Below are 16,194 nucleotides of genomic sequence, written 5' to 3' on the forward strand. Positions count from 1 at the left end.
TTCTTAAGAAGTTACCTTGTGGCTGGTTGCGGTGGCTCATGCCTATAATCCCAGTACTTTGGGAGGCCGAGGCAGGTGGATCACCTGAGATCAGGAGTTCGGGACCATCCTGAACAACATGGAGAAACCCCGTTTCTAAAATACAAAATTAGGCGGGCATGGTGGCGGGCGCTTGTAATCCCAACTACTCAGGAGGCTGAGGCAGGAGAATTGCTTGAACCCGGGAGACGGAGGTTGCGGTGAGCCGAGATTGCGCCATTACACTCCAGCCTGGGCAACAAGAGCGAAACTCCATCTCAAAAAAACAAAAAAGTTACCTTGTAATTATATGTGTATAATTACTATAATCTAATACTGTAGTATTAGATCCTCAAAAACAGGAATCATGTTTTATGAATTTGTATCTTCCTTCCATAGCACCCAAAACAATATATTGAACTTCTGTGTTATTTGTTTTTGTTTCTTTGGGTTTTTTGTTTGTTTGTTTGTTTGGTTGTTTTTTGAGACATAGTCTCGCTCTGTCGCCCAGGCGGAAGTGCAGTGGCACGATCTCAGCTCACTGCAACCTCTGCCTCCCAGGTTCAAACGATTCTCCTGCCTCAGTCTACCCAGTAGCTGGGATTACAGGTGCCCGCCACCACACCCAGCTAATTTTTGTTATTTTTGGTAGAGACAGGGTTTCACCATGTTAGCCAGGCTGGTCTCTAACCCCTGACCTCATGATCCATCCGCCTCGGCCTCCCAAAGTGCCGGGATCACAGGCGCGAGCCACTGCGCCTGTTCCTTTGGTTTTTTTGTTTTGTTTTGTTTTTTTGAGACGGAGTCGCGCTCTGTCACCCAGGCTGGAGTGCAGTGGTGCGATCTTGGCTCATTGCTACCTCCGCCTCCTGCCTCAGCATCCCGGGTAGATGGGATTACAGGTGTGCATCACTACGCCTGGCTAATTTTTGTATTTTTAATAGAGACAGGTTTTCACCCTGTTGGCCAGACTGGTCTTGAACTCCTGACCTCAAGTGATCCACCTGCTTTGGCCATCCAAAGTGCTGGAATTACAGGTGTGAGCCACCACGCCCAGCCCTCTGGTACTTATTTTTTTAGATGGACATTCAGAAATCGAGGCTGGGCACAGTGGCTCATCCCTGTAATCCGAGCACTTTGGGAGGCTGAGGAGAGAAGATAGATTGCTTGAGCCCAGGATTTGGAGACCAACATGGGCAACATAGTGAGAACCTGGCTCTTAAAAAAAATAAAAATAAAAATTACAAAATTAGCTGGACGTGGTGGCACATACCTCTAGTTCCAGCTAGGAACTAGCCTGAGGTGGGAAGATCACTGGAGCCCAGGGGCTTTAGGTTGCAGTGAGCTAAGATCACGCTACTGCACTCCAGACTGGATGAAAGAATGAGACCCTGTCTCTTTGATATTAATAATAAGTTGAACTTGCAAAAATGGGTTCTTAGTTGTTAATGTTAATCAGAAGTAAGACTTTCTAATCATCTTTATATGGAGATTAAATATGGTTAAGGAGATACATATAGGTGCCAAATTGACAAGAGGTAGACTGTGACTGTTAGTTTTATGTGTCAACGTGGTAAGGTTATAGTATGCAGTTATTTAACCAAATACTAATCTAAGTGTTGCTGTGAACATACCTTGTAGATATGGTTAACATCTACAGTCAGTAGACTAGTGTATATATGAGATTATCCTTGATACACTGAGTTGGCCTCTTCTAGTCAGTTTAAAGTCCAGGCAAAACTGATGTTTCCGTGAAGAAGAAGAAACACTGCCTCAGTACCATAAGAACTCTTGCCCAAGAGAGAGCAGCTTACCAGTATTATCTACACATTTTACACTTGCCAGCTTCCAAAATTTTGTGAGCCACTTTTTTGAAACAAGTCTGTCAATCTTTATAGTCATCTGCTTCTGTTTCTCTGGATAACCCTGACTGATACAAGTACCTTTTACTTACTGTGCTTACCAGTTCTAGAATTTCCATTTTATTCCTTTTTGAAATATTTCCTTATTGAGATTCTGTATTTGCTGAGTCATTGTTACCATATTTTTGTTTATTTCTCTGTGCTTTATTTCCCTTACAATACTTTCTTTGAAGTCTTTGCTAAATGTCAGACTTCTGGGAATACTCAATTACTCAGTTTATTTTTTAATTAATTAATTAATTAATTTTTGGAGACAGGGTCTTGCTCAGTCACCCAGGCTGGAGTATAGTGGCAAGATCATTGCTCACTGCAACCTCAAACTCATGGGCTCAAGTGATCCTCCTGCCTCAGCCTCCTGAGTAGCTAGCACTATAGGTGCAAGCCACCACACCTGGACACCTGGCCTTTTTTTGTGTGTGTGTGGAAACCAGGTCTCCACCATCCTGGCTAACATAGTGAAACCCCGTCTCTACAAAAAATACAAAAAATTAGCCGGGTGTGATGGCGGGTACCTGTAGTCTCTGCTGCTTAGGAGGCAGGAGAATGGCGTGAACCTGGGAGGTGGAGCTTGCAGTGAGCTGAGATCGTGCCACTGCACTTCAGCCTGGGTGACAGAGCAAGACTCTGTCTCAAAAAAAAAAAAAAAAAGAAACTGGGTCTCCCAATAGGAATGCTTTTACACTATTGGTGGGAATGTAAATTAGTTCAACCTTTTTGGAAAACAGTGGGGCGATTCCTCAAATACCTAGACCTAGAAATACCATTTGACCCAGCAATCCCATTACTGGGTATACGCCCAGAGGAATATAAATCATTCTGTTATGAAGATAAATGCATGCATATATTCATTGCAGCACTGTTACAATAGCAAAGACATGGAATGAACCCATATGCCCATCAGTGATAGACTGGATAAAGAAAATGTGGTACATATGCACCATGGTATACTATGCAACCATAAAAGGGAACGAGATCATGTCCTTTGCAGGGACACGGATGGAGCTGGAAGCCGTTATCCTCAGCAGACTAACACAGGAACAGAAAACTGAACACCACGTGTTCTCACTTATAAGTGGGAGCTGAACAAAGAGCACATGGACACAGGGAGGGGAACAACACACACTGGGGCTTGCTGGTGGGGGTCATGGGGAGGGAGAGCATCAGGATAAATAGCTAATCCATGTGGGGCTTAATACCTAGGTGATGGGTTGATAGGTGCAGCAAACCACCATGGCACATGTGTACCTATGTAATGAACCTGCATGTCTTACACATGTATCCTGGAACTTAAAAAAAGATGTTACATACATATAACAATTTCCAAGGTATCAGAAAGCAAAAAAGCAAAATAAAGACCAGGGTTGATAGCATGTTATCATTTGTGTAATATTAGAGTATGGAGAGGGGGACAGTACACACACAAACACAGCACCCAGAGATTTGAATGGTTAATACACAATATACCTTTGAAAAGAAACATGAAAACTAGGTATCTGGGGTTCATGGGAGCAAGGAAACTTTCACTCTGTACTGTTTAGTACCTTTTGAATTTAAAAGGGTCTTTAGGCCGGGCGCAGGGGCTCACGCCTGTATTCCCAGCACTTTGGGAGGCCAAGGCAGGTGGATCACCTGAGGTCAGGAGACTGAGACCAGCCTGGCCAACATAGTGAAACCCTGTCTCCACCAAAAATACAAAAATTAGCCAGGCATGGTAGTGCACGCCTGTAATACCAGCTACTTGGGAGGCTGAGACAGGATAATCACTTGAACCCCAGAGGTAGAAGTTGCAGTGAGCCAAGATTGCACCACTGCACTCCAGCCTGGGCAAACAGAGCCAGACTCCATCTCAAAAAAAAAAAAAAGTGTTTAATGTATTTCTATTAGAAAAATAAAATTCTAGTAAAAACATAAAAGAAACTGGGTATCTCTGTGTTGCTGAGGCTGGTCTTGAAATTCTGGCCTCAAGTGAAACTCCCACCTCCCACCTTGGCCTCCCAATGTGCTGGGATTACAGACATGAGCCACCACACCCAACCCCAGATAACAGTTTCAGTTTACTGAGTGTGGGTCATAGTTTTTGTTTATTTGCATGCCTTGTAATTTGTTGTTGAAAAGTGACATTTTAGATAACATATTGTAGGAAAGTCTGGATATCCAGGCATCCAGCCTGGGGAAACAACTTTTCCCCTTGAAAGTTGTTATTTGTTTGTGTGTGTGGGTTTAGCTGTTTGCCTATACTAAGTGTCTTAATCCATTTTGTGCTCCTATAACCGAATACCTGAAACTGGGTAATTTATAATTTATAATGAAAATAAATTTTTGTCTCACAATTCTGGAGGCTGGGAAGTCCAAGATCAATTGGCTCTCATCTGGTGAGAGTCTTCTTGCTGCATCATCCTATGGTGGAAGTCATCACATGGTGGAAGCTCAAAGAGAGGGCCATACTCATTCTTTTATAATGAACCTACCACTCCTGCAATAACAGCATAATCCATTCATGAGGGCGGAACCCTCATGGCCTAATCAGCTCTTAAAGGTCCCACCTCTTAATGTTGTTATAATGACAGTTACATTTAAACATGAATTTGGAAGGGTGCAGACATGCAAACCATAGCACTAAACTAAATCAATGAATTCTCCCATGCAATATGTGTCTACTGAAGTCTCTGTTCTGTTAGGGTTTTTTCTTTGATTTTATTCTTAAACCCGGTTTCCCAAGGTTCTCCTTGGTGTGTATATAGCTTAGTGTTCAGCCAAACATTAATTAAACATTTGGCTCAAACACTATGAGCCAGTAAGACTTTCTCTCCCTACTAATGGATCACTGTGTGTACTGGGGAGTGCGTGCAAAGTCCAGCTGTTGTATGTCTTCACTGGCTTTTACATTCTGCAAGGCCCTCTTGAACCTTCTTGCTTATCCACTGTGTATGTGGTCAGGATCCATCAGCCTAGAATGTTTGGGTGTCTTGGGTCTATCTTCCAAGTCTTTGATGCAAATCCTTGCAGCCTCTGGTCCACTTGGGATATGTAGAGAGCTTATAAAACCCCCTATGGCTGTGTCATCCCTGGGAAATTCCTGTTAAATCCCACCTAGTTTGCCAATCCATTGCTTGTCCTAAACAAAAGGCAACATAAGGCAAGCAGAGCTACCTTCTATCCATGTTTGCTTGCCACTGAGATCACCTGTTTAAACTGATAATGGCTCTAAGTGAAGTAAGCCTGCTTTGGCCATGGCGGCAAGGCTGTTCATTTTCATGTCCTGCCCCAACCTACTTGAACTTCACTTACAACAGAACTGGAGTGGTGGAATGGGAGTCGTTCCAGGCAAGAACAACAAAAAAATTGTTGTTCTTACCTGAAATTCAGTGATCTTCATGAATAAGCATTTCTCTGATTGTGGTATATGCCTTTAATTTTATTTCTAGAGTGACAAATTTTTGGTTTTGACAGTTTTTTTCTACCTTTATAGTTTCTTCTTGGGAAGAGAATGTGTCAACTTCACTCCATCATGCTGAAGTAAATCTTCATCTCTTAATTTTATCTCTCAAAAATATCCTGAGGATTCCCTCTGGAGTCTGATAAGTAATTGTAGTATCTGGTTTCTATGGTTGGATGATTCAGGATTCCAAGAATAATAGTTACTTTTTAGATCTCTAAAGAAGAAGAGGCCGGGCGCGGTGGCTCAAGCCTGTAATCCCAGCACTTTGGGAGGCCGAGACGGGCGGATCACGAGGTCAGGAGATCGAGACCATCCTGGCTAACATGGTGAAACCCCGTCTCTACTAAAAAATACAAAAAAAACTAGCCGGGCGAGGTGGCGGGCGCCTGTAGTCCCAGCTACTCGGGAGGCTGAGGCAGGAGAATGGCGTAAACTCGGGAGGCGGAGCTTGCAGTGAGCTGAGATCCGGCCACTGCACTCCAGCCTGGGAGACAGAGCGAAACTCCGCCTCAAAAAAAAAAAAAAAAAAAAAAAAAAAAAAAGAAGAAGAAGACAACCACATGAATGAAAAGATGCTTCTTAAATCATGGAGAATCGGGACTTACTATCACTGCATTTTGAAACTGTTTCAGCCTTACTTTATAACTGATTTAGTATATTTTTCTTTTAATTTCAGATTTCAGTGAAGTTCCTTATGACTTCCCCTGAAATTGCTTCCTTATCATGGGGGCAAATGAAAGTAAAAGGCTCTAATACAACCTATAAGGACTGCAAAGTATGGCCAGGGGGCAGTCGGACTTGGGATTGGAGAGAAACAGGAACTGAGGTAAGATATTAGTCTTTGGTTGACACTACATGAGGCTGGCCAAGTGATTTCCAACCTCTTAAGCTGCAATGACTAAGTGAAAAACTATTTCTCTTGTGTCTTTTTGAGATGTAATTCATATACCATTAAATTCACCCTTTTAAAGTATGCAATTCAATGGACTTCTTACATTCAATGCCCCTGTAGTGACATTATAGTGACTTATATTCATAAACTTGTACAACAGTTACCACTGTTAGTTCCAGAATATATTTATCACCTCAGAAAGGAACCACATAACCACTACCAGTCAGTGCCCATTCACTACCACCCCAAGCCCCTAGCAATGATTAATCTACTTTCTGTTGTTATAGATATGCCTATTCTGGATGTTTTCTATAAATGACATCATTCAGATATCTTAGGTGTGTTCCTAGGAGTGGATTTCTGGGTTATATAGTGTTTAACCTTTTGAGGTACTGCCAGACTATCTTCCAAGGCACCTGCACCATTTTACATCTCCACTAGGAATATAGGAAGGTTCCAGTTTTTCCACATTCCTCCTCAACACATTGTTCTTTTCATTGTTTTGTTTTTATTAGAACCATCCTATTAGGTGTGAAGTATTGTTCTCATTGTGATTTTGATTTGCCTTTCCCTACATTTCCTCAAGGATTCCCAGTGTGCCATGCCCAAGGTAGAGCCTCCTTTCTATGAGTATAAGTTGGGCAAAACAAGGGAGCCTCTACCTTTTGACCCCACTCACCTGGGATGTAGCCTCAACAACAGAAAGATGGGGGCAGGATGAGAGGCACCAAAGTCCTGCTCCTCCTGGGAAGGAAGCCTTCCAGCTAGATGCTGAGGGGAGAAAGGGTCTTGTGTTCTTGGCTACAGCAGTCTGGAGAGTAGTCTCTGCCTCACAATGGGGATGGGGCAGGGAGGCATTTATCTTGATGCCTCCACTGTACATGTGCACAGATTCTTACTTGTCTTACCAAATATCTCAATGAGTTCTGGCTTCTGTAAAAAAAATTGTCATAGACTGAGTACCTTAAACAATAAACATTTATTTCTCACAGTTCTGGAGACTGAAAGTGTGAGATTAGGATGCCAGCATGGTCAGGTTCTGGTCCTTGCATTAGTTTGTTTTCACACTGCTGATAAAGACATAACCGAGACTGGGGAGAAAAAGAGGTTTAATGGACTTACAGTTCCACATGACTGGGGAGGACTCACAATCATGGCAGAAGGCAAGGAGGAGTAAGTCACATCTTACATGGTTGGTGGCAGGCAAAGAGAGCTTGTGCAGAGAAACTCTTCGTTTTTAAAACCATTAGATCTCATGAGACTCATTCACTATCACAAGAGCAGCACAGGAAAGACCCACTCCCATAATTCAATCACCTCCCACTGAGTTCCTCCCACAACATGCAGGAATTGTGGGAGTTACAATTCAAGACGAGATTTGGGTGGGGACACAGCTAAACCATATCAGCCCTCTTCCAGTTTGTAGACAGCCAACTTCTCTTTGTGTCCTTACGTGGTGGAAAAAGAGGTAGCTAGCTTTTGAGCTTCTTATAAGGGCACTCATCTCATTCATGAGGGCTCCACCCTTAGGACCCAGTTACCTCCTGTAGGTCCCACCTCTAAATAGTATCACATTGGGATTAGAGTTTCAATGTATACATTTTTAAGGGACAATCGTATTAAGTCCATTGCAGCAATTTTTTTTTTTTTTACAGTTTCTTTCTTTCTTTCTTTCTTTTTTTGGAGACAGTCTCCCTCTGTCATCCAGGCTAGAGTGCAGCAGTGAGATCATGGCTCACTGCAGTCTACACCACCTGGGTGAAAAGGATCTTCCTCCCTCAGCCACCTGAGTAGCAAGGACCACAGGCATGCAGTCACACCTGGCTTATTATTTTAGTTTTTATAGAGATGAGGTCTTACTACATTGCCCAGGCTGGTCTTGAACTCCTGACCCCAAGAAATCCTCCCACCTTGGCCTCCCAAAATGCTGAGATTACAGGCATGAGCCGTCATGCCCAGCCAAATTTTCTTGAATACACGTTTATTCATTGGGTATTTGCTCTTAGGACCATTTCCAGAGGCTTTAGGGGTTTTGTTTTTGTTGTTTTGGTGAGTTCTTGGTTTGAGTTTTTCTTTGTTGTTATTATTAATAATTTTCACATAGGAGTGAGTCAGTGGAGCTCATCATGATGTAATGATGGAAGTAGATCCTTCGTTTTTGAAGAATAGTTTGTTGGATATGGATTTCTTGATCAATAGTCTTTTTCTTTTCAATATGCCATCCCACCACCTTTTGGCTTCATTGGTTTCTAATGATAAATCAACCATTAGCATTATTAGAGCTCCCTTGGACTTGTTGAGTTGCTTCTTTCTAACTGCTTTCAAAACACGTCATAGTAATTTAACTATGATATGTCTAGGTATGGATTATCTTTGAGTTTGTCCTACTTGGAATTTATTGAGCTTCATGAAGATGTAGATTATTGTTTTTTTAAATCAAATTTCGGGGAGTTTAGAGCCATTATTTCTTCAAGTATTCTTTCTACTCCTATCTCCCTTTTCTTGTGACTCCCATTATGAATATATTGGTAGGCATTAGGGTGTCCTACAGGTCTCCGAGTCTGTATTCTTTGTCTTCATTTTTTTTTCTTTTCTTTGTCTTAGATTGGATAATTTCAATTGACCTATTTTCAATTTTGTTGATTCTTATCTGCTATTAAGCCTCTGTAGTGACATTTTTATTTCCATCATTATACTTTCTAACTCCAGAATTTCTTTTTCTTTTGTTTTTTTTGGAGGGGGATAGACTATTGCTCTGTCGCCACAGCTGGAGTGCCGTGGCACAATTTCGTCTCACTGCAACCTCCGCCCTGCCTTAGCTTCCTGTGTAGCTGGGATTACAGGTGCACTCCACCATGCCCAGCTCTTTCTGCATATTTAGTAGAGACAGGGTTTTACCATGTTGGCCAGGCTGGTCTCAAATTCCTGACCTCAAATGATCCACCCACTTCGGCCTCCCAAAGTGCTGGGTTTATAGGCGTGAGCCACCACACCTGGCCCAGAATTTCTGTTTGGTTGTTTTTAACAATTTATATTTTTTTATTGATATTTTTTATTTGGTAAGATATTGTTATACTTTCCTTTAGTTCTTTTGAACAGTGTTTCCTTTAGCTCCTATTACATATTTAAAATCACTGATTTAGAGTCTTTCTCTGTAAGTCCAGTGTCGGGGCTTCCTCTGGGATAGTTTCTACTGTCTGCTTCCCCCAATCCCCATATGGACCTGCCTTTCTTTTTCTTTCTTTATGTCTTTCTTTGTTGTTTTGTTTATATTTCTCAATTTTTTTGTTGAGAACTGGACATTTATATAATATAATGTGGCAACACTGGAAATCAACTCCCCCTTCGGATTCTGAGGGTTTGTTGTTGCTATTTTTTGCAGTTATTTGTTCCTATGTGGTTCTGTATAAAGTCTGTAAAGTCTGTATTCTTTGTTTGTGGCTCATTTACCTTAGTGATGAGCTAATGATTTGACTGAGATTTCTTTACATTGCTGGAATCAGGTGTTTAGATTTACCCATGTGTCTACCAGTTGCCTTTCTTATTATTCCTTTTTGTAATTTAGATCTTTTGAGGTCAATTTCTTCTTTTAGAAAAATCAGTATCCAGCTGGGCATGGTAGTTCACGCCTATGATCACAGTACTTTGGGAGGACAAGGCGGGTAACTCATTTTAGGCCAGGAGATTGATACCATCCTGGCCAACATGGTGAAACCCCGTTGTCTCCTCAACTTTGGGAGGCCGAGGTGGGCAGATCACCTGAGGTCGGGAGTTTGAGACCAACCTGACCAACATGGAGAAACCCCGTCTCTACTAACAATGCAAAATTAGCCAGGTGTGGTGGCATATGCCTGTAATCCCAGCTACTTGGGAGTAGCTGGAGAATCGCTTGAACCCAGGAGGTTGAGGTTGCAGCGAGCCAAGATCGCGCCATTGCACTCCATCCTGGGCAACAAGAGTGAAACTCCGTCTTAAAAAAAAGAAATTAGTATCCTTTAGAAGTTCTTTCAATAAGGATTTCTTGGTGATCTCTCCCAGTTTTTATTTGTCTGAAAAAGTCTTCGTTTTTTAATTCTAATTTGTCTTGTATTCTAAGTTGACAATTTTTTTTTAGAACTTTATTTGTAGGAATCCTGAATAATCAGACTATGCCATTTGAGATCTGTCCCATAAAGGAAGATTCATATTTGCTTCTTTTCTGTATCCTGTGTTACTCTCAATCTGGGATCACTTTTACTTTTTTTTTTTTTGAGACAGAGTCTCACTCTGTCGCCCAGGCTGGAGTGCAGTGATGCGATCTCTGCTCACTGCAAGCTCCACCTTCCAGGTTCACGCCATTCTCCTACCTCAGTCTCCTGAGTAGCTGGGACTACAGGCGCCCACCACCATATCCAGCTAATTGTTTTTGTATTTTTAGTAGAGACAGGGTTTCACTGTGTTAGCCAGGTCTCGATCTCCTGACCTTGTGATCCACCCACCTCAGCCACCCAAAGTGCTGGGATTACAGGCGTGAGCCACCGCGCCAGGACCACTTTTAATTTTTTTGACGGCTTCCAAAACTAGGCTGATAGTGTAAATTTGAGCCCCAAACTGACCTGTGAGCAGGTTTGTGGTTATAAATTATCAGGGAAGACATTTTTCCCCTCTAGCGCCACGACTGAGCAGAAAGCTTTCCTCGTCTTCTTCATTTGCCAAGGGGTGGAATTTTTGGGTCTCAGAATGTGTGTAAAATGGAAGACTCTGAGAATGGCAGTGCCTCAGGGTAACTTTAATATCAGTTCACCATTTTGATTTCCAACTCCCCCTTCACTTTGGCCTCTGGGAATTTCCCTTTCCTTTCTGCAAGCTCAGTTACATATTTCAGAGGATGTTTATTTTTATCTGGCATTTTGTTTAAGGAAACTTTGTAGGTTGTATAGTCTATCACATTGTTCTTCATTGTAAACAGTTATGCCTACAAAGTTAGGCCCCACATAGAAAGAGAGCCCTAACACATACTCTTTGTGTATGCCTTGGTTTTGAACTGCATGCACTCATTGATGATCGTGACACCCAGTTTGGTTTGTTAGTTACTAACCTAGATCATAATGGATGGAATATACCTAGATTGGTAAAAAGAATAGAAGGGCATGGAGATATAGAAGGGACAGAATGAAAGAAAACTGAGGAATAAGAAGCCTTAAATCATGTAGCCTACCTGAACCAAATGGCTCCATCGGAGTGAAGTTGGAGAATGGGAAGAATAGGTGGTGGTGTGGTTAATAGAGCATCTATATATGCAGAACTGAGTTTATATTGTATTCAGTGAATAAGTCAGAACCACTGTAGCTAGTGTATTAGTCAGGGCTCTCCAGAAAAACAGAACTAGGAGGAGATACATATATGTAAAATAAGGTTTACTATGAGAAATTGACTTGTCCATGATCTGCTGTCTGCAAGTCTGAAGTCCTAAAAACCCCGGGAGCTGAAGGTTTAAATCCCAGTCCAAGAGCAGAAGAAATTGAGATGAGATGTCCCAGTTAAAGTGGTGAGGCAGAAAAAAAGAGGCAAATTCTCCTTCCTCTGCCTTCTGTTCTTTTCAGGCCCTCAATGGATTGGATGATGCCTACCAATACTGGGGAGGGTAGTCTACCGAGTCCACCAATTCAAATACTAATCTCCTCCATAGACATTCTCACAGACACACCCAGAAATAATATTTAATTTGGGCAGTCTGTTGTCTAGTTGAGCTGGCACATAAAATTAACCATCAAAGGTACTTATGTGGGACAGTTGATGTGTCTGACAAAGGTTATGCAGACTGTGGTTTAAGTTATACTGGAGCACAAACTTACATGGGTTCCACACTTGAGAGATTCGTTTCCCTTCAGAAATGGCTTTAGCACTGTATATTTCTATTTTTCCCACATGAGACCATATGAGTTAATCTTCATTCTTTTTTTTTTTTCTTGAGACACAGTCTTGCTCTGTCACCGAGGCTGGAGTGCAGGGCGCGATCTCGGCTCACTGCAACCTCTGCCTCCCAGGTTCAAGTGATTCTCCTATCTCAGCCTCCCAAGTAGCTGGGATTACAGGCGCCCACCATCATGCCTGGCTAATTTTTTTTGTATTTTCAGTAGAGATGGGGTTTCACCATGCTGGCCAGGCTGGTCTCAAACGCCTGACCTCAGATGATCCGCCTGCCTCGACATCCCAAAGTGCTGGGGTTACAAGTGTGAGCCACCGCGTCTGGCCAACCTCATTCTTTATAGAAAGTTAAGCACAGAGAAGTTATATAACTTGTGTAGGCACAGAGCTAGAAACGTGTGAAAGCAAACAGTAAGCTCAGGTCAGATTGTAACTTTCTTTTTTTTTTTTTTTTGAGACGAAGTCTCGCTCTATCGCCCAGGCTGGAGTGTAGTGGCCAGATCTCAGCTCACTGCAAGCTCCGCCTCCCGGGTTCACGCCATTCTCCTGCCTCAGCCTCCCGAGTAGCTAGGAGTACAGGCGCCCGCCACCTCGCCTGGCTAGCTTTTTGTATTTTTTTTTAGTAGAGACGGGGTTTCACCGTGTTAGCCAGGATGGTCTCGATCTCCTGACCTCGTGATCCACCCATCTCGGCTTCCCAAAGTGCTGGAATTACAAGCTTGAGCCACCGCGCCCGGCCGGTAACTTTCTTTCCTATTTCTTTCTACTACATATTGTTTCTTCTTATATCCACAACACTGTCTCCCAAGCTGGAGTGCAGAGTTGTAATCATAGCTCACTGCAACCTCAACCTCTTAGATTCAAGCGATCCTCCAGCCTGCTCTTATCATCCCAACGAGCTAGAAGTAGAAGCATGTCCCACAATGCCTGGCTAATTTATTTTTATTTTTTGTAGAGACAGAGTCTGTCTGTTTTGCTCAGGCTGGTCTCAAACTCCTGGCCTGAAGTGGTCCTCCTTTTTTTTTTTTTTTTAAAGATGAGGTCTCACTCGGTCCCCCAGGCTAGAGTGCAACGGCACCATTATTGTTCACTGTAGCCTTGATCTCCCAGGCTCAAGCGCTCCTCCCATCTCAACCTCCCAAGTAGCTGGGACTACAGGCAATTGCCTCCATACCTGGCTAATTTTTTATTTTTTATTTTTATTTTTACTATTTTTTTTGAGACAGAGTCTTGCTCTGTTGCCCAGGCTGGAATGCAGTGGCGTGACCTTGGCTCATTGCAACCTCTGTCACCCAAGTTCAAGCGATTCTCTTGCCTCAGCCTCCTGAGTAGCTGGGATTACTGGCGTGTGTCACCACTCCCGGCTAATTTCTTTTGTATTTTTAGTAGAGATGGCTTTCACCATGTTGGCCAGGCTTGTCTCAAACTCCTGACCTCAGGTGATCTGCCCATCTCAGCCTCTCAAAGTGCTGGGATTACTGGTGTGAGCCACTGCACCCGGCCTAATTTTTTAATATTTTGCAGAGACAGGGTCTCACTCTGTTGCCCAGGTTGGTTCAAACTCCTGGGCTCAAATGATCCTTTTGCCTTGGCCTCCCAAAGTGCTGGATCTGGTTTTTTTGTTTGTTTGTTTTTTGTTTTTAAATGATGCAGTTCCCAGTTATCCTTTCACCCTCCTATATTTCAAAACACATATTTGAAGACCTAGCTATTCCATATCAAATGCTTTTTCTCTTCCAAACTTATCATGATCTTTCTTTCCTCTTCACCTTTGCTAAAACCATTTCCTTCTGTATCTGATGAAATCTTATACATTCCTCTATTCTTGGCTTTTGCATTATCTCCTCTATGAAGCATTTTCTTAATCCTGAGAATGAGCTGCTTACTCCCTTCCATTATTTAATACTCTGTGCTTCTATTATAGTACTTAGCACAGTTCACTTGTATTATAATGAGGATCTGTTTCCCCCACTAAGTGGTAAACTCCCTAAGGTTAGCAAGAACTATGCATTTAACACAGTGCCAGTAAAGCAAGAACTCAATAAATGTTTGCTGAATTGAAATTTCCATTATAAATGTCATTAAACAAACTGTTTTTATCCTTTTTAACATTCCCTCTGAGATAGGTTAATGTTATAATTCCTTTTTTATTAGTTTAAAAAAGGAGAGAGCAGATTTTGTAGTGATTACAGAATGGAAACAAGAAAATTTAAGGTCTTCAAGCAGTATCCTGAAATAATAATTAGTATAAACTCCAAAATCTCTACCAGTCATTAAAACAACTAATATGTACCTTTATGTACCTTTAAATATGTACTAATATGTACATATTACTAATATATATATGTACTAATATGTATGTACTAATATGTACTAATGTGTACCTTTAAATATAACTTTTTCAGGGTCACATAACTAATACTTTTTGGAACCAAAATTTGAGCAGAAGTTGTTCTTTCTCTAAAGACCACATACTTTCCTTCTGTTTTATACTATTCTTGCTCATTTCTATCCTACGGCAATACCTATCTTATTATAAAAGAGTTTTCTATATGGAAACATGCATAGATCATTCATTCATGTGTCCTTTTCGTTAGACTGAAAGGGGTCAAGAATGAAGGTATAAATATATAAGTATAAAATTAAAAGAAAAAACCAATTAGTAGCCACCCAAAGAAAATTAAAGGAAGTATGGAAATGTTTACCCCAACTTTTTATTTTTAAAAATGTTAAACCTACGGAATAGTTATGTGAATAATATAATACATTTCCATATATCCTTTACCTAAATCCTCAAGTTGTTAACATTTTACCATGTTTGTTTCTTTTCTCGCTCTAAACACATACACACACACACACACACACACACTCTTTGTCCCCCTATCATTTGACAATAAATCACAGATACGATATTTCACTATTTCTCTCCTAAGAACATGAATATTCTCCTCTATAACTACAGTTCTCTTATCAAAAACAAGGATATTATCATTGATACAATAATATCTTTTTTTTTTTTTTGAGATGGAGTCTCGCTCTGTGGCCCAGGCTGGAATGCAGTGGCATGATCTCGGCTCACTGCAACCTCCGCCTCCCAGGGTCAAGCAATTCTCTGCCTCAGCCTCCTGAGTAGCAGGGATTACAGGCATGTGCCATCACGCCCAGCTAATTTTTGTATTTTTAGTAGAGACAGGGTTTCACCATCTTGGCCAGGCTGGTCTTAAACTCCTGACCTCGTGATCCACCCGCCTTGGCCTCCCAAAATGCTGGGATTAAAGGCGTGAGCCACTGCACCCAGCCGATACAATAATATCTAATATACGGTCTGTCTTCAGATTTCCCCAGTGTCCCAAGAATGTTCTCTATAACTTTTGTCGATTCTCAGAGAATTGTACAATTGACCAGGTAGAGTTTCTTCTGCTCAGGACAGTTCTTCTTAAGACTGATGAGCTGTTCCTAGCTGTTCCTTGTGTTTTTGTTTGCTTTTGCTTTTGTTTTCCCATTCACCTTCTAAAGCTGGTTGTTTTAGAAGGCTGATCTAATTGGATATTTGTCCCCACCCAAATCTCAGGTTGAAATGTAATCCCCAATGTTGGAGGTGGGGCTTGGTGGGAGGTAATTGGGTCATGTGGGCAGTTCCCTCATGATTGACTTAGTGCTGTCTTGGTGATAGTGAGTCAGTTGTCAGGAGATCTGGTTATTTAAAAGTGTGTGGTACCTCCCCCAACCTTGCTCCTGCTCTCATCATGTGACATGCCTACTCCCACTTCACCTTCTGCCATGGGTAAAAGCTCCCTGAGGCCTCCTCAGAAGTCAAGCAGATACTGATATCATGCTTGTACAGCCTGCAGAACTGTGAGCCAATTAAACCTCTTTTGTTTATAAATTACCATCTCAGGTATTTCTTTATAGCAATGTAAGAAAGGCCTCTGTTGAACTTCTTGAATTTTGAAAATTTTCAAACTGATGTAACAAATTATAAAAGAAATAGAATAAACAGTTGTATACCATCAATT

At 41.7% G+C, this 16,194-nt stretch overlaps 1 protein-coding gene and 1 long non-coding RNA gene across 5 annotated transcripts in view; one reads left to right on the forward strand and one right to left on the reverse strand.

The window, feature by feature from the left end:
• The window catches only part of AAMDC (adipogenesis associated Mth938 domain containing), a 69,183-nt gene that overhangs the window by 14,712 nt on the left and 38,277 nt on the right, over window positions 1-16,194 (forward strand). For all 4 annotated transcript variants that reach the window (XM_065528772.2, XM_065528771.1, XM_045371241.1 and 1 more), the window contains one exon: window positions 6,056-6,205. In XM_065528772.2, coding sequence (XP_065384844.1) covers window positions 6,056-6,205 — 150 coding nt within the window. The remainder of the gene's footprint in view (window positions 1-6,055; window positions 6,206-16,194) is intronic.
• LOC107127402 (uncharacterized) overlaps window positions 7,068-16,194 on the reverse strand; it is a 32,684-nt gene continuing 23,557 nt past the window's right edge. The window contains exon 3 of the long non-coding RNA XR_012423558.1: window positions 7,068-7,204. This is a non-coding gene — a long non-coding RNA (uncharacterized lncRNA). The remainder of the gene's footprint in view (window positions 7,205-16,194) is intronic.

This window comes from Macaca fascicularis, chromosome 14 (assembly GCF_037993035.2).
Source record: "Macaca fascicularis isolate 582-1 chromosome 14, T2T-MFA8v1.1".
NCBI classification, from domain to species: domain Eukaryota; kingdom Metazoa; phylum Chordata; class Mammalia; order Primates; family Cercopithecidae; genus Macaca; species Macaca fascicularis.